Here is a 19,169-nt window from a genome sequence, read left to right on the forward strand (position 1 = left end):
ATTGCTAATGCTAAAATGGTTCTTTTAGAAACCAAAACAAGAAAACATACTAACGTTGTGAACGTTACAAACAGCCACGGGAAGGATTTATTTTTTAAAACATTAAATTACCTAACAGGTTGTTGTTCCAACAAAAAACGCTGGTCATTCTGATTCCGTCTCATTTCAGGGTCTTCAGGAACCTTCCATTTAACCTCAGCAAAATACACATCGTTTTGCTACACGGCCTGACCACCCAGTGCTGTCGGGTCACATCACTAAACTGCAGGTAACAGCTACCAGGCAGAAACTACGTTAGCTTGATCCGTATCCATTCCCCCATCAGTTAGCTTTAACTTTGCATGCGGTACTAGCCGCTCACACACGCTTTCCTGAAATGTGCTAAAGTCAGACACACCAAAGGCTTGAGGTTCCCCAAACAGAAAAGCTTGCGCTTTCTCCACGGCATCTCAATAAAAATGCTGTGGCGGCCGCAAGCTCCTGGAGCCGCTCCCGATCACGCAGAGGCTGGCGCTCCACTCTCCAGTCACAGCCCTCGGATTGGGGACACACCAGCCACCACGCTCCTCTGCTACAGGAGCGCCGGGGGACCGCCTCTTTTCGCGGCAGGAGGAGGGGCATGACGTGGCGGGAACTCCCGCGTGACGTCGAACGCGCTCTAACGGGGGGCGGGTCTGGGCGCCTCCCAACCCGGCCGGTGGCCCTCGGGCCCTCCCCCAACCCCGGAAAGCGCGGGTAGCCCTGAAGGGCCGGCTTTCCCGGAGGGGATGTGGCAGACTAGTGAGGGGAAGGAAAGCAAGCCGCTGCCTCTTCACAGCCCCGAAGCCGTGTCTTCTTCCGTGCTGAGGTTTTCGAGAATCTCTGAGGCAATCTTGGAAGCCGTGAGTAAAGAGGAATCTCCTTTCCCCAATCCGGAGTGGGGGTCGTAGCGGCTACTTCCGGTCTCGAGCTGCCGGCCGAACACAGGCGTTTGGCCCCCAAGTTCTGGTAAGCCTTTTGGCTTCTAGGGCTGCCTCGGGGAGCACATTAGGGTCCGGCTAAACTCGGTTGGAAGTGAGTCGGAAGGAGGCGAGCTTGCGCTCCCTGGGCTTCTTTGGTCTCCCGCGCGGGCTGAGGACTCACCTACTGGGGCCGAGTCCGCCCCGCGCATGCGCTGGGGGGAGCGCGGTGCGCGCTTTCCGCTCTCGTAGCGCCTCAGGCTTTTGGAACCTTTAGTGAAGGCGGTGCGCGGGAGGAGGTGGTGACTACGGGTCCTGGGACGGGATCCCCTCGACCTCTGCTTGGCTTGTAAGAGGACCAGCCCAAGTCCCTATTCGGTTATCTCGGGCACCTGTGTGATTCCAGGCGCGGCTCTTGCCCTACCTGTGTGAGAATATGTGTGGTGGGTGCGACAGGAAAGAAGTATTTTACGGAGCACGTTCCCCGTAGTGGTCTGCACTGCTGCAGGATGCACAGAAATGTATTAAATTATGACAGACCTTTGAGCCCGGGATGCACCTGGAGACACAAGTGCACGTTTCTGCGAAATTAAGGCACCTCATCCTGCATCGATAACGGTTCAGGCCAAAAGAGAGATTCTGACAAAAGTGCTAGGTGTGCAGCATAGGTTGGAGAGGATTTCGAGAGCCAGAATTTGCAAATTTAGTGTTGTGTTGGTAAATTGTTTTCATGTGGGAAAATTTTTTTTTCTTAAGATTTTATTTACTTATTTGACAGAGACACAGCGAGAGAGGGAACACAAGCAGGGGGAGTGGGTGAGGGAGAAGCAGACTCCTCCAAGGGCAGGGAGCCCGACGCGGGGCTCGATTCCAGGACTCTGGGATCATGACCTGAGTTGAAGGCAGGCGCTTAACGACTGAGCCACTCATGTGCCCCTGAAGATATATTTTAAAATGCTTGTTTAACACGGTTGATTTTAAGCAGTTTAATACAATGCAATTTTAAATTATTCATTAAAGTAATTAAAACTTTGTTTTAAACTATTACCTCATAGAAGTAAATATTTTTCTTGGGCTAAAGTATTTTGTGGTTAATTAGCATCCCTGGCGCCCCTCCCCTCACCTCCTTACCTTTGCCCTCCATAGCGTGGGACCTAATTCTATGAACTTGGGCGAGTCATTTAATCTCTTAAACCTGTTTTTCTAAAAGGAAATTAATAACAGTAACTGTTCTATAGAGTTCTCCAGATGAAGTTTTTAAAAATGGCTATAAAACAGCACGGTATCTGTTATATAGTAGACAACAAATGGTGACTTTTGTTGACAATAGGCCTATTATCTTTTAGGGTTAAGAAATAGTAGAAGTCCGGCCTCTTTGGAATAAAGCTGTATTAATTCATGCACCCAACCCCTCTTTTAAAAACCTTATTATGGGAATAATAAATGTACACAAGAGAGAAACTAGAATTACGAACTCTGTCACAGACTCATCCATTACCCTCTTCCAGTAATTGTCAAAGCAACCCTTCTTGTTTCATCTCTTTTTTTTTTTTTTAAAGATTTTATTTATTTGTCAGAGAGAGAGAGGAAGAGAGAGCGAGCACAGGCAGACAGAATGGCAGGCAGAGGCAGAGGGAGAGGCAGGCTCCCTGATGAGCAAGGAGCCTGATGTGGAACTCGATCCCAGGACGCTGGGATCATGACCTGAGCCGAAGGCAGCTGCTCAACCAACTGAGCCACCCAGGCGTCCCTTGTTTCATCTCTTTACCCAACATTTTTTGTTTGTTTTACCCGGAATATTTGAAAGCAAATACAAAACAGGTGAATTTACCTGTAAACATATCAGTATGTACCTCTTTAAGAGCTAAGGACTTTTTTTTTAATATAAGCACATTTTAATACCCAAGACAATTAAAAATAATTCTCGAACATTATCTAAAATCTAGTACATGTTCAGTTTTCACTGATTGTCTCAAAAAAACCTAAATCACAATTTTTAAAAAGCTTAATAAAAGTGTATTTTTACAATATTTCTCTAGTGCTTTTCAAAGTGACTTCAGTCATAATCTTGCTCCTTTAGAAATGTCATTGCTGGGACACCTGGGTGGCATAGTCAGTTGAGTATAGGACTCTTGATTTCAGAGTTGTGAGTTCAAGGCCCACATTAAGCATGGAGCCTGCTTTAAAAAAAAAAAAAAAAAGTCATTGCTTATTTTAGCCTCATCATCAGAGACCTTGAGAAATGGTTTTAAGAGACACTTACATCAATTTGGGTACATTAAATGGTAAGGCATTGGCTAAAGAGCCATATGTGAGATGTAGTAGACTTGTTAATCATTTGACTTTTAACTAGTAGCTAGTTAATGGTTTCACCTTAAGGACACATATTAAAATATTTATGAATCCACTTGAACTTCTTAGTATCCTGTTGCTTCCTTTGGGGGCTACACAAGTAATAATCATTTCACCTCTACTCTCAGAGGGGCACAAAATGGCCTTACACTTTTTGCCTTGTTACTAGACATTTCTGTATTCATAGATCTTTGCTGTGCCTATGTCTTGCTCACTTATTTCCTTTGTTATGAGAAAGGTATTCAAATCTTCAAGTATATTAATCACAATCACCTTTCTTGCTCTTTTAGAAGATTTGTGTTTCTATGAATATTTAAGTTTAAGTCAAGAGTATTTCAGAATGTTTTCCAGTTTTTGTTGCACTCCATATCAAAAGTTCAACAAAGGAATAAATTATTTTAGAATGGTGAATCAATGAATACTGAGTGTGAATGACTACAAACTTCTCAATAGCAGAATCATCTCCAGTAAGTTCTTTCTAGGAAGAATAAGAGAAAATTTGCCTGAAAATTTAGCTTAACTAAGGACCAAATAACTGAAATCAGGGTTGTCACCATAATCATCTTCACTTCCCATCCCCCAAATTTTCAGAGTGGTTGGTTGTAGGTAAATAAGGAAAACTTGAGAAGAGCTGGCTGACTTCAAATTACATACATATAAATGCAAAATTCATTTATGTTGCAATTTGTCGTTTCAGGTGTTTCAACTGTCAAAGACAACTTCATGCCTATATAATGTAACAGAAAAAGGTCAGAAAACATTAGGCAAATAGAAGTGTGGTGCATATTAAGCAAGATGAACATCTCTGGAAGCAGTTGTGGAAGCCCTAATTCTGTAGATATATCTAATGACTTTAAGGAACTTTGGACAAAACTAAAAGAGTATCATGATAAAGAAGTACAAGGTAAAATCTTTTTTAAAAATACTTATAGCAGTATTCTATTGAGATTAATAGTGATAACTGACAGTTCAGAGATCTCATTTTTAAAGGACCTCTATTATTGTAATTTTTTGTGATCAGTTATGGCTAAATTGTTGCTTTATAACTATAGACAACTACTATAGGATGTAGTACCTGCACAATATATAGTTATTTACTTATGGTAATATGTGTGGTGTCGTGGAAAGGGCATAGAGATTGTTGATTGAAGACCTGGATTTGAATTCTAAATTCATTTATCTGTTTGCTCTATGATCTCAGCCAAGTTATGTAACCTCTAAACTTAATTTTTTTCTGTAAGATTATTTCCAAGATTCTTTATAGACTTTGAAATACTACTTAAGTTATTCTTCAAGGCTTTGGGAATCTTTGCTACCAGGCACTGAGATATAAAAGTTAATGGTAGTTTGCCTTCAAAGAGCCTGTAGTCTAATAGAGGTAGAGTCATGTAAACAGGTAATTACAGTATAATGACATAAAAGCAAAAGCGTTTATATGAAGTGCAATGAGTATACGGCGGATTCAGCTATTATGGTTGGAATAAGTATATAAATATTATTTGTGATTGTGTTAAAATGTACTCCATGTAAAAGAATTTTCTATTAAAGGTAAACTCAAGGTTTGATATTAGTATCTTTCTAGTTCTGTGACTTTAACATAAAACATTTTCCCCATGTAGGGGAAATGCTTAGTTTTACATTTGTTTCTTGCTGTGACTATAGGTTTAATATTACCGTGCTTTACAGCTTTCACCTTACACTGGGGTGCCATTAAAACACAATCCACCTAAATCTATAGTATGTGGGTCTGTATTGGAACTTTCCTGTGGTAAGTGTTGTTTCTGGCAGAACCTCATCATAATGGACTCATCATGAATTAATGGGTTCTGAAACATGAACCCCAGAAGTATTCTTGCATGCCCCAGTGTACTTGGGAGACACTTATTCAAGGGATGCACTTACCATAGGCCACAACTTGTGAGTAAGAATGAGTCATATATAGTTATAGTTCTTTTTGTTTTTTTTTTAAGATTTTATTTATTTATTTGACAGGCAGAGATCACAAGTAGGCAGAGAGGCAGGCAGAGAGGAGGAAGCAGGCTCTCCGTGGAGCAGAGAGCCCAATGTGGGGCTCAATCCCAGGACCCTGGGATCATGACCTGAGCTGAAGGCAGAGGCTTTAACCCACTGAGCCACCCAGGTGCCCTTATAGTTCTAAGAAATTTTGTAGTGTACCATGTTATCTGGGAACATACAGGAAGAATGGGGGTGCATGTGAGATTTATTGTCAGACCGGACTTTACAACTTAATTAAGTCTGATTAGCCAGACAAAGAAGATGGTAGGAGGAGAGGAGGGAATGTTTTAAGGAAAGAGAACAGCATGTGTTAAAGTTTGGCAGTTAACAGCCTGATTTTATCTTTTTTATTTTTTTTAAGATTTTGTTTATTTGAGAGAGAGAGCATGAGAAGGGGGAGGGTCAGGGGAAGGAGCAGACTCCCCGCAGAGCAGGGAGACCCATGCGGGACTCATCCTAGGATTCCACGATCATGACCTGAGCCAAAGGCAGTTGCTTAACCAGCTGAGCCATCCAGGCGCCTAACAGCCTGATTTTAATGAAGGAACTGTAGACAGGTTGGTATAGCTCACAGATGGAATGAGGCAGGAGGTGGGATTTTATTGGGCAGGTGGATAGGAGTTGATGCTAGAAAGGGAGATAGGCTCAGATTATGTAAAACATTATTATGCTGAAGAGATTGTTATCATGCGTTGCCTTTAGGATTTAGTCTAAATTTTCATCTTAAGTGTCTCCTTCTCTTGCTTGGGAGTAGTGCCATGTTCAGAAAGAGGTCATGTGATGTACTTATTAAGTCTATGAGTTCTGGATGAGGGCTGCCCTCTGAGATGCCATTTGAAAGCCATCTCACCACTCAAAGGTGGTGAGCTTGTCCAAGTTATTTAACTTTATAGTGCATCAGATTCCTTATCTATAAAATAAAGATACTATTAATAGCTACTTCATACTGCATTAAATAGTTTCATATATGTAAAGCATTTGGGAAAGTTTCCAGCACACAGTAAGCAATATATGTGTTAGCGATCATGTGTTAGATATTAGAATGCTATCCTTCTGAAGCAGCACCATTATATTTTCAATGCTTGCTGTGAACCATCCCAGCTAGTAACAATAAGATACTATAAAACATTTGTAATAGAGGTTTCACATACTGATTCCATTTATTTTCCTCTTTATGATTTTTTAAACTGTTAATTTCTGGAAACAAACAAAAAGAATAGCCAAAGTAAACATAAGGAAACGTAAATGCTTAAGAGAGCTTAGAAAATTCTTATCTTCTATCTCTTTTTGCAAGGGGGAGAATGGGGACACTTGAGAAAAAATTCTTAAGAAATATACATAATTTTTCATCTTAACCATTTTCAGGTGTACAGTTCATTGGTATTAAATACATTCATAATGTTATGCAACCATTGCCACATCCATTTCCAGAGCTCTTCATCTTGTAAAATTGAAATTTTATACCTATTAAACAATAACTCCCCATTTACCTGCCTCCAGCGCTGGCAACCATGATTCCACTTTCTATCTCTGATTTTGACTACTCTAAGTACCTCATAAAAGTGGAATCATACAATATTTGTCTTTTTGTGACTGGCTCATTTCAGTTAGCATAATGTCTTCAAGATTCATCCATATTGTAGCATCAGAATTTTTTTTTTTAAGACTAAATAATATTCCATTATATATACCACATTTTGCTTTATCAATCCATTATTGGACATTGGAATTGCTTCCATCTTTTGGCTATGAATAAATAATTCCATCTTCCTGGCTGTGACTAATGTTGCTCTGAACATGGGTGTACAAGTAGTCTCTTCAAAACCCTGCTTTCAACTCTTTGGGGTATCTACCTAGAAGTGGTAATTATATCTTTAATTTTACATTACCATACTTGGGCACCTGAGTGGCTCTGTCGGTTAAGCATCTGCCTTCGGCTCAGGTCATGATCCCAGGGTCCTGGGATGGATTCCCAAGTTGGGCTCCCTGCTCAGTGGGGAGTCTGCTTCTCTCTCTACCTTCACCCACTGCCTGAGATCTCGGTCTCTCTCACTGTCTCTCTCAAAAAAAATAAATAAAATCTTTTTAAAAAATAAAAGTAAATTAATTACCATACTCTTTTCCATACCAGCATTTTACATTACCACTAGTAATGCATGAGGATTACAATTTCTCCACATTCTCTCCACTACTTGTTATTTTCTGTTTATCTCTCTCTCTCTCTCTCTCTCTCTTTTTTTGAATAGAAGTGGCGATCCTAGTGGATGTAATGTGATACTGTGGTTTTGATTTGCATTTACCAAATGATTAGTGATGTTCAACATTTTTTTCATGTGCTTATTGGCCATTGGTGTAACATTGGAGAGATCTGTCTATTCAAGTCCTTTCCCTATGTTTTAATCAGTTTTGGTTTTTGTTATTGAGTTGTAGAAGTTCTTTATATAGTTTGGATATTAATCTTTTTTTTTTTTCAAGATGTATTTATTTGAGAGAAAGAGAATGTGCCAGGGGAGGGACAGAGGGAAAGGAAGAGAGAAAATCTCAAGCACCTTCCCCACTGAGTGCAGAACAAGATGCAGGGTTCAGTCTCCGGACCTTGAGATCATGACCTGAGCTAAAATAGGAGTTGGGACACTTAACCAACTGACCCACCCTGGTGCCCCTGGATATTAGCCGTTATCAGATACATAATTTGCAACTATTTTCTCCCATTCTGTGGGTTGCTTTTTCACTCTGTTTATATGTGTGTCCTTTGATGCACAGAACTTTTAAATTCTGATATAGTCCAATTTATCTATTTTTTTCTTTTGTTGCGTGTACTTTTGGTGTCTTGTCCAAGACATTGGATCCAAGACATCCAAAATCATTGCCAAATCCCATATTATTTAGCCTTTACCCTGTTTTCTTCTAAGCATTGTATAGTTTTACCGCTTATGTTTAAATCTTTCATCCATTTTCAGTTATATTTTGTATACGATGTAAGGGCGAAACTTCATTCTTCTATATGTGGATATCCAGTATTCCCAACACCATTTGTTGGAAAGACAGTTTCCCCTTAAATGGTCTTGGCACCATTGTCAAAAACCATTTGATCATATTAGACTCTCTGTTTTATTCCATTGGCCTCTACATCTGTCTTTATGTCAGTACTACACTGTTTTGAATACTGGAACTTTTAGTAAGTTTTGAAATCAGGAAGTATGTGATCTCCAGTTTTGTTCTTTTTCAAGATTGTTTTGGCTGTTTGGAGTCCCTTGAGATTCCATATGGATTTGGGATGGATTTTTCTATTTCCGCAAAAATCCTCATTGGGATTTTGATAGGGATTAAACTGAATCTGTAGATCTTTTTAAGAAGTCTTTTTAACATCTTAACAGTATTATGTTTTCCAGTCTATGAACATGCCGTGTTTTTCAATTTATTTATGTCTTCTAATTACTTTAATATTTTGTAGTATTCTGTGTATAAATCTTTCATCCCCTTAGTTATATCTATTTCTGAGTATTTTATTCTTTTTGATGCTACTATAAATGGAATTGTTTTCTTCATTTTCTTTTTTTAAAGTTTGTTTGTTTGTTTGGGTTATTTATTTATTTATTTATTTTTAAGTAGTCTCTGCACCCAACCTGGGGCTCAACCTAACGAGCCTAATAACATCAAGTTTCGCATGCTCTTCCAACTGACCCAGCCAGGTGTCCCTCATTTCCTTTTCTAGTTGTTTGTTGTTAGCTTACAAAAACAGTACTGATTTCTGCATACTGATTTTGTTTCTTGCAACTTTGCTTAAAGTATTGTAGTTTTTAAATTTTTATTTACTTATTATTTTATTTCTTTGGCAGAGAGAGTGGGAGAGAGCACAAGCAGGGGGAGTGGAAGGCAGAGGGAGAAACAGACTCTGCTGAGCAGGGAGCCCGATGTGGGGCTTGATCCTACAACTCTGGGATCATGACCTGAACCAAAGCCAGCCGCTTAACTGACTGAGACACCCAGGCACCTTAATTATAGTTTTGTTTTTTAATTTCCTAGCTGAAGTAAACAGTAGAAGTTCTTTAATTTTTTTTTTTTTTTTTATTTTTTTATTATGAGAGGTTGGAGTTCAAGTACCTCTACTATCCATGTATCCCTTACTGCTCCATTGGGCTCATTCTTTGATAGATTATTCTGTTTCATTAAAGCCTGTTTTCAGCATATGGGATTGCTGGTGCAGTTAAGGAGTAATTTCATTGAGAAATCCAGGCATCAATTCACTTATTTTTTTTTTAAACTTAAGCTTTTTCCTAAAAACACCAAAACAGAAAGTAAAAAATTTAGCCCCCTAAGACAAACTGGTAACTACTTTTATAATCTTTTTTTTGTAAAGATTTTGTTTATTTGAACGAGCACAAGGGGGAGGGAGGAGGCAGGGAGAGGGAGAAGCAGACTTCCCGCTGAGCAGGGAGTCTACCGAAGAGCTTGATCCCAGGACCCTGGGATCATGACCCGAGCCAAAGTCAGACACTTAACTGGCTGAGCCACACAGGCACCCCTTTATAATGTTTTGTGTTTGTGTTCTCTTAAGTTCTTTTCTAATTTAAAATTTAAGTCTTTTGTTCTTTTGTTCTGTTTTGTATAGGAAATATTACATATATACAAAAGTAAAGAAAATTATGTAATGAACTCCCGTATACTCATCACTCAGCTTGAATTATCAGTAAATGACCAGTCTTATTTTACCTGTATTCCAGATCCTTCTTATTCCTCTTTCAGTTATTTTGGAGTCTCTGACATACTTCATTTATAATTACTTTAGTGTGTATTTCCAGTAGGCTTTAACCAAATAAATCCATTACCACACTAACACAAGCAGGGGGAGCGGAAGGCAGAGGGAGAAGTGGACTCTGGTGAGGAGGGAGCCCAATGCGGGACTTTGTTCACGCTAACAAGACAAATTATTAACATCTAATACCTATGAGATGATAGAATTCAAATTTCCACAATTCTCTGAAATGTCTTTATAGTTAGTTAGTTGTTCAAGTCTTTATGTTAGACATCTCTGTTATATATGATTACTATATAAGTTAATTTTTTAATACAGTTTTAGTTTGTTTCTCTTATAAGATTAAGCATCTTTATGTTTAAGAGTATTTATATTTCTTTTTTATGAACTGTTACATACTTTATTTCATGTATTTTCTAGGATTGTTGGCCTTTCTCCTCTCAATTTCTGTGAGCTGTTTAGTTGACTAAGGCAGATTAATTCACTTCAAGGATTTGAAAAATTGGAAATTCAAATTTGTTGTTAGTGATAAAGATCTAATTTTAAAGTGAACTATGCTCATGGTCATATGTCCAAGGATAAATATGAATATTTTACATTAATTTTGCTCTTCATTTGACTATACTGTTTTCCCCCCAAAAATCTAGTGTAAGACATTGAGGAATAATTCTGAGTTTTAATACAGACTGCCATTCGTTGAGCGAGTAATAATTGGATTATATGCTAGGAATGATAGCAGTTGCTGAGGATACAACAGTCAAGAAGACACAGTGGGTGTGGGGAGCTTTGTAATCATTTTTTTTCCCTTAATTTTATTTATTTATTTGACAGAGATCAGAAGTAGGAAGAGAGAGAGGAGCGGGGGGAAGCAGGCTCGCTGCTGAGCAGAGCCCGATGTGGGGCTCCATCCCAGGACCCTGGGATCATAACCTGAGCCAAAGGCAGAGGCTTTAACCCACTGAGCCACCCAGGGTCTCCATTTATTTTTTTAGGAAAATATTTATACAATGTCATTATATAATGAAAGGATAGCAAAAATAAGCCGGATATTGGTAACACTAATAGCAACAATGTAATCTGCTATAGGCACTACTTTTAAAACTGGGACTTATTCTTTGTGACCTGGAAGTCAAGCTAATATAATATTTTGAAATATTTTAAATAGGACCAGACACATTTGAGTTGCTAGGTAGGGGACAGAGAGTTGGTATTTTTGATAGAGTTAGCATTCTGCCATCTTCAAGCATAAGGTTAAGTTCTTTATCCTTCAAATAATTACATTCTGTTGTTTTATAACTGGTTTGAAGAAGATCATTAAGTTTTTATTAGGCAGAGTCCCTATCTTACTCATCTTTACATTCCTGTAGGTAAAAGTGCTTGGCACATGGTAAAAAATTAATAAATGGTATCTGGGGGCACCTGGGTGGCTCAGTGGATTAAGCCGCTGCCTTCGGCTCAGGTCATGATCTCAGGGTCCTGGGACTGAGTCCCGCATCGGGCTCTCTGCTCAACAGGGTGCCTGCTTCCCTCTCTCTCTCTCTGCCTGCCTCTCCATCTACTTGTGATCTCTCTCTGTCAAATAAATAAATAAAATTTTTAAAAATAAATAAATAAATAAATGGTATCTGAATGAATTGCATAGTTTATAACTTGGTCAATGGAATCTTTTCTTGAACATTAGTATTTTAAATCCCATAATATATGAAAATATTTTATATCTGTTTTATAACCCTGAAATACTTTACTACCTTTATACTTTAAAATTTCTCTTTTTAGGTAATACCGTAGAAAGTTGGGAAAGGAAAAATAAATCACCATTCTACAAGAACAGCATCTGTGGTTTTTTGTCCATTCGTTCCTAGCTTTAAAAGAAATGTGTGCAGCTTATTGTATTGTTGTGATCAGTGTACATAGTGTTTTATATCTGGCTTATTTTTGTTATTTCATTATTTAAACTCTACTTGCTTTTTGTTGTGTAGAACTTTAGAATTTTTATATGTGCCCATTTATATATCCACATTTAAAATTGGGCTAGTTTTATTTTTAGGCTTTTGATTTAACCAGGGATAAAATATTTGGCAGATTTCTTCTTCATGTTCCTCAGTATTTCAAGGTCTTCAGGAGACCCCTATTTAATGGTGAGGAAGAGTCAAGATAAATAAGACACTTTTTATTCAGAAACAGCATGCCATATTCATCAGATTGTAGAACATGTAAAACTCACAAATATTACATGGCAGGTAATTCTTTAAAATTGTGTACTCATAGCTATGCTCTAATACTCATCACACTCTCGGAAGAGGGAGTTAGTTTGTATACACTGAAAATGTTAAGAGAGAAATACAGCAGTTTTTAGTATACTTAGCTAACATCCATGTGCTTTATGAATGGTAGGTATTAGATATATATGTGAACTGATAAGAGAAGATAATTTATGTACGTTATAAAACTGGATTGATCAGGGTACTTTTTCCATTTCAAATTCATCTATGGATTCTTAAAGGTATAAATGAACGGGCACTGCTAAAAAAATTAATATGTTATTTTAAAATGTTTGGATTCAGACAAGGCAAATTTGCTGAAAGCAGACTTTTTAAAGCACAGTTCTTTGTCAATGTATTCCACATAGTTCCATATAAAATTAGATCTTCCAACTGTGTGATAACATCAAAGACATGCCTGAAGGCTACTAAATTTTTTTTTTAAGTGGGAGATCCACTTGGAGAAACCAGTATAAGAGGCTATTTGAAAGACATCAAACATGGACTTGTCTGGACTTTGCTGGTTTTGAAGTATATATAGGAATCAAAATTGACTCATTACTTTTAAACCTTTGTGTCAGTTTAAAAAAAGAGAGAGAAAAGAAATGTTTTGAATGGTGGTACTTGAAATACATAATTTTTACTTAGATATCCAAAGAAGTCTACCCACCCAAAGAAATTTACATGCATCTGAATACCCCCACTGTATCTTGAGATTTTTTTTTTGCTTCATTTGACCAAAACATGATAAAATGATAGCTAAAACATGCCATATACAAGACAATTTGTACACTGATCACAAGAATATATTAAGCTGCATGCATTTCTCTTAAAACGGCTTGAATAAATAGTTTTTCAACTTCTATTGAATAGCAATATTCAAATGAGACCTTTTTGTTAGAAAATTCTGGAGACATTTGTGACTGAGTTTTTATATCTTTTATCTTTAGGATAATTGTATCCTTTCATGACTGTTTACTCTAGTGTCTTATGTTCCTTTTGTGACAGATGCTGCTAGACTTCAGAATGTAAATGGTCTCTTATTCATGCCATGTTCTACCGTCAGCATCTCATCTAATAATGTTTTGATAAATGTGATGATCAATTTCTTAAAAAACTAGGCATTTTTCAGGACAAAATTAGAAACCCTTTGAAGAAATAGGAAAATATAGGGCACCTGACTGGCTCAGTCAGAAGAGCGTGCAACTCTTGATCTCATGAGTTTGAGCCCCATGTTGTGTGTAGAGATTACTAAAAAAAAAATAAGGTAATAAACTAAAAAAAAAAAAAAGAAATAGGAAACTATAGAGGTTCTAATACAACAGGATAAATACATCTTGATTAAGTTTTGGACTATTTCATTTATTTTTCAGATGTCTCATCAAAAATTCCTAAGATAATATTCATACTAAGACATATAAATTTACAGTGAAAGGAATTGCGTGCAATTTTAGTCCATAACATCACTGTCATACTCATTGTTAAGAGTACTATCAGCAGCTCTCACATCTATTATTTTTCCGTTTGTGTTAACATGTATATGTTCATTGGAGTGCACAAAAAGTAATTTATCCATTTTGAGATAATTAAATCTTTATTTTAAAAATTGATTATTTATTTATTTGGCAGAGAGAGAGAGAGAGAAAGAGTGTTTAAACAGGGGAGCAGCAGACAGAGGGAGAAGCAGGCTCCCTACTGAGCAAGGACCCCCCTCCTCCCTGCCCCCCCCAATGCAGGACTGGATCCCAGGACTCCGGGATCTTTTTTTTTTTTTTTTTTTTTTAAAGATTTTTAAATTTTTTTGTTTATTTCTTTAAGATTTTATTTATTTATTTGACAGAGAGAGAGATCACAAGTAGGCAGAGAGAAAGGGGGAAGCAGGTTCCCTGATGAGCAGAGAGCCCGATGCGGCGGGACTCATTCCCAGGACCCTGAGATCATGATCTGAACTGAAGGCAGAGGCTTAACCCACTGAGCTACCCAGGTGCACCTTCAGATTTTTAAAAAATTTATTTATGACAGAGAGAGATAGGAACACAAGCACAAGGGAGCTGGAGAGGGAGAAGCAGGCTCCCCACTGTGCAGGGAGCCGATATGGGGCTCCATCTCAGGACGCTGGGATCATGACCTGAGCGGAAGGCAGACATTTAATGACTGAGCCACCCAGGCGCCCCAAGGACCCCGGGATCTTAACCTGAGCTGAAGGCAGATGCTTAACCGCCTGAGCCACCCAGTCATCCTTGAGATAATTAAATCTTAAGAGCAAACTAAGCATCTTATAAAGTCAAGAGTTTTCACTTTGGTATTGAAATAACTTATTAGGTCCTTGTGGAAATACTAGTGATTATGTATTTTGGTAGAAATTAAATTACTTGAGCTATGCACATAAAGCCACTATTTGTCAAGAAAGGTGTTATTAGGCTTATTCAAAACCATAGTAACCTGTTTTAAAGTGATAGTATGTATACTATATATGGGTTGTTCTGCATACAGAACCAAAATAAGTAAAAAAATTAACTGATTTTTTTTGTTTAAAATGAATTCTTGCCTCATTTCTAAATTCTTACTTAAATTTGTTTCATGTGTTAAAACTACACATATAGGCTCTTAATTGTTTCATTTCCTCCAATATTCATGTGTTCACCAGTGTAGGGTTAATTTGTAGTTCAGTGCTTAGTCTTGTGAATGCTGTTTCCTCAGTAGGTATCTCAGGTTGCCAGTGTTACAATCCCAAATACTTTACTGAACAGACTACCTGTTCATACAGGAGCTGCATTGTTGTATAGCCTCATTCCTTCCGATGGGTGTGGAGCAGGATTAAAGCACACTTTATAGGGGTTCTAATTGTAGATGCCTAATTGACTTGATGAATAGTAAATGCTAAAATTTAAACACACACACATACACATACACACATAAACCTGTTTCAGGGCTGATCTGCGTGACAGAACAAATGCCTCACAGGTGTTGAATGCTAACAAGATAAAAGAGTACTCTTTCCATATTTCCCAAGAATTTTCTTTTGATGTTTATATGGATTTTCTATCTCGTTGTTCCTTTTCCTTAAAATGGTCATGGCAAGAATCCATTTCATGTTTGGCTGCACTGAATTTTAGAAGTCGGCTAAAATTAAAAATAAAATCTATCAATAAGTAAATTTTCACACACTTTGGGAAGGAAAGAGAGTGAAAAACTGCTGATTTTAGTCTTTAGCCTAGTCAGGTCATAAGTTCTTTTCTTAATTCTTCAGGAATGATTTGATGCTTTACTAAGTACCTTTAAGTTCTCATGAGTTTGTCATGACCTGAATTTGACAGATGAAAAAGATTTTTAAAAAAAAAAGATCATACCAGTTTTAATTCTTGACATTAAAAGCAATATTTTCCTTTATTATGTTTTGTATTTTAACAGTTTTACAATTCTTAGGGAAGATCTTTTTCCATAAATTTTTTTTAGCTTTTTATTTTGAGCTTATTGTAGGTTCATATGAAGTCATAGGAAATAATACAAAGAACTGTCCTATACTCTTTACCCAGTCTCCCACAATGGTAGCATATTTTATAGCTGAAGTACCATAGCACAACCAAGAAATGGACATTGGCACAATTTATCAACCTTATTCAGGTTCCTCTAATTTTATATGCACTTACTTGTATATGTCTACACGGTATTTTCTATGCAGTTCACGTAGATTCCTGTGACTACCACCAAAGATCCCTCACAACAGTTTCTTAAGTTCCTGACCCCATTTCTTCCACCCCAAACCCTCCAATTTATGGCTACCCATAATCTGTTCTTTATAACTTTTTCCTTTCAGGAATGTTATGTAAGTAGAATCACATTGGGCGTACTCTTTGAGATTGGCTTTTTTCCAGCCAGCGTAATTTCCTTGGAAACCATCCAGGTTGTTGCATGTATCAATAGTTCATTCCTTTTTATTGATGAATAATCAATAGCATGATTATAGCATAATCATAGCATGTGCTATGAGTATGCACCAGTTTTTTTTCTTTTTAACAGTTCACTTGTTGAAGGGTATTTGGGTTGTTTCTAGTTTTTGGCTATTATAAATAAAGCTGCTGTGAACATTTGATTATAACTTTTTTATACTGTTCATAATACTTGTTTATTCAAATTTTAGGCTGTGAAAATAGGGGTAAAATTGTGTCATATCAGTTGGACATTTCCTAGAGGTGAAACTTGAGAAATAGGGCCAAAGTCTAACACAAAAAAATTGTCCAGGGCCTTCATTTTTCTATAATATCTAGATTTCCTAGAAGCATATCATTACTATTTGGTGTAATAAGAAGAGGTGACTTTCCCTTTAGTATTTATATGACTTTTAGCCTCATCCCTAGTCAGCATCATGGAGGGAGATTGGTGGGAGAAATGTATAAGTTTTTGAAAACTCTTATTTGTCTAAATTATGTTGTTCAAAAACTTGTACTAAATTAAACCAATAATGAAAAGTCCTGTTCTTAAAAATGACAAATTTATTAATGTTACTATATATATTACACGGAAAGCTTTTTGAAATGTATGGCTTATTAGAATCCATAAACTACCAAAGGCAAACACTAAACCTTTGATTTTTCAAAAATTAGTCAATTAATACCTATTTATTGGGGACTAACTCTACCCCAAATAAAAGAAATTCTTGAGTAGATATAGAACTTAAAAACTTGCTAAGCAGTATTTTTAAAAATAAATAAAAGACCCACAATTGCGAAAATTGTAGAACAGTAAAAAGATTGATATAGGAATCAGAAAAAGTAATACAGAAACTTTTTCCTCCCCTTGTGATAATCATATTGCAGGAAATAGAGGTCATAGAGAAAATAGAAAACCATATAGTTCAGTGTTGCTAAATCGACATTCTTTTTACTTAATGATCTTAGTAACTTTTTAAAAAACAAGTGTTATATTTACTTAAACATATGCCTATTTTAAGCAGTTTGTATTGCTATAAATTGCTCAGTATTCTTTGTGACTATGAGTCTCCCTATGGTTTGAATCCAAGAAAGAAGATCTCGATGAAAGAGTCCTATTACATATTTCTAAATTGCTTTCCATAAGAATTGTATCAATTTGTAGTATTTCCAGCAAAGTATAGGAATATAGTTTTACAACACTTTTTTTAATCAACATACTGGGTATTACGATCTTCATAATTTTGCTAAGTAATTGTTTTATTTTGAATTTATAGTTAGTTACTAGTGATGCTGAATAGATTTTCATATTTGTTTAATGACTGTTTTTCTCCTTTTGTTAATTATTGTTTCTAAAAATTAAAAATGTTTACCCTATTTTGTCCATATCCTTCCTTGCAGTTTAAGTGCCCTTCAGCCTTTCTTCATTAGAACTACATGAGTCCCAAAGGCAGTGGTCTTCTCTTATGTTCTGTGTCAGACTCAATTAGAATTAAAAATACATATAACAGCTATCTTGCGTGTCCTTTGTTAAGTACTTTAGCATTAGCAGTTTTGCTCTTCGTCCAAGACTTCCTGCCATAATCTATTTTAATCCCAGAAGACTTGAGCCTACATAAGCACGGTTACTGTTAGCAAATGCATAGGCTATGTCAGAACATAGACCTCCGTTTATAGTGAACCTCTAATTATATGCTTGCCCCTGCTATTATAAAGGAAGTAACTCACTTTAGGTGGAGAAAATTTTATTCTACTTAGCTGTCACAGACTAAAAGCAATAATGTTGCTGATATACTTTTGTGACCTCAGGGTACAAGCAAGGGAAATACACTCTCCAAACTAATGGGACCTGGCTCATTATACAGATCCCAGAGTCGAGTGACTTAATAGTGTAGCATTAGACTCATAAACTCAGATCAACTGCTTTAGAGATGGTAAATGGATAAGTAAAGTACTGTGGCTTTTTTTTCCTCTTTTTTAGGTTTGCAAGTAAAAGTAACCAAACTCAAAAAGGAACGAATTTTGTAAGTATTAGTGTATAACAATGATTTCCTATGTTTAAAGTAATTGATACTGATGTCTTATTTGGCCTTAATGTCTTATTTATAAGAAATTAGCTTTTTTTTTTCTTGAAGATTTTATTTATTTATTTGACAGAGATCACAAGTAGGCAGAGAGGCAGGCAGAGAGGGAGAGGGGAAAGCAGGCTCCCCGCTGAGCAGAGAGCCCTATGCGGGGCTTGATCCTAGGATCCTGGGATCATGACCTGAGCTGAAGGCAGAGGCTTAACCCACTGAGCCACCCAGGTGCCCCATTATAAGAAATTAGCTTTACAGCATCGACCTTGGATAGTTGACAACGAATTTTTCAGAATTCTAAGGTAAAAAGACTAACTTAATTTGGAGTATATCCTTAGTTAATATTTGCTTCATTTATATTTTAATATAATTTTTTATATGTGCACACATATAAATGGGTGTGTGTGTGTGTGTGTGTATATATATATATATATATATATATATATTTTTTTTTTTTTTTCCCATAAGGTATTTATTAAGATGAGACCTGGTCTATACATTCATTTTGATCTGTCAGTAGCATTCTTTTCTCAACTGTGATTAACACCTAGAATTTAAGATACTACAAGAGGGGAGCAGAATAATTCTGGGATTTCTGAACTGATATAAGAAATGGGAACAAATGAGACCCTTTTATTTAATCAGTTTGGAATTACCAGAGGTTCCCCTGAATTGTTTTGGTTATTAAGCCTAGAATCAGATCTGAATTTCTAAGTCAGAAGCAGATTTTATTCATGGCTCCCTAGGGTTTCCACATTCAGTAATCTGAAACAGATGGCATCATAGAATATTATTGCTCATAACAAAAATTGGTATCATTGTGACTAATATTGCATTTG

The 19,169-nt window shown here is 36.9% G+C and overlaps 1 protein-coding gene across 2 annotated transcripts in view; it reads left to right on the top strand.

Moving 5' to 3' along the window:
- The first annotated feature begins 663 nt into the window (after positions 1-663).
- Positions 664-19,169, top strand: part of LOC111142446 (RB binding protein 8, endonuclease) — an 89,010-nt gene continuing 70,504 nt past the window's right edge. The window contains exons 1-3 of one of the 2 annotated variants that reach the window (XM_022495595.1): positions 664-1,053; positions 3,988-4,194; positions 18,234-18,276. In XM_022495595.1, the coding sequence (XP_022351303.1) occupies positions 4,086-4,194; positions 18,234-18,276 (152 nt within the window). In that variant the 5' untranslated portion in view covers positions 664-1,053; positions 3,988-4,085. The remainder of the gene's footprint in view (positions 1,054-3,987; positions 4,195-18,233; positions 18,277-19,169) is intronic. The other variant, XM_022495594.1, reaches the window with a different exon arrangement.

The sequence above is a fragment of the Enhydra lutris genome, unplaced genomic scaffold (genome assembly GCF_002288905.1).
Source record: "Enhydra lutris kenyoni isolate GAN:26980312 unplaced genomic scaffold, ASM228890v2 scaffoldscaffold8, whole genome shotgun sequence".
Taxonomy (NCBI): Eukaryota; Metazoa; Chordata; class Mammalia; order Carnivora; family Mustelidae; genus Enhydra; species Enhydra lutris.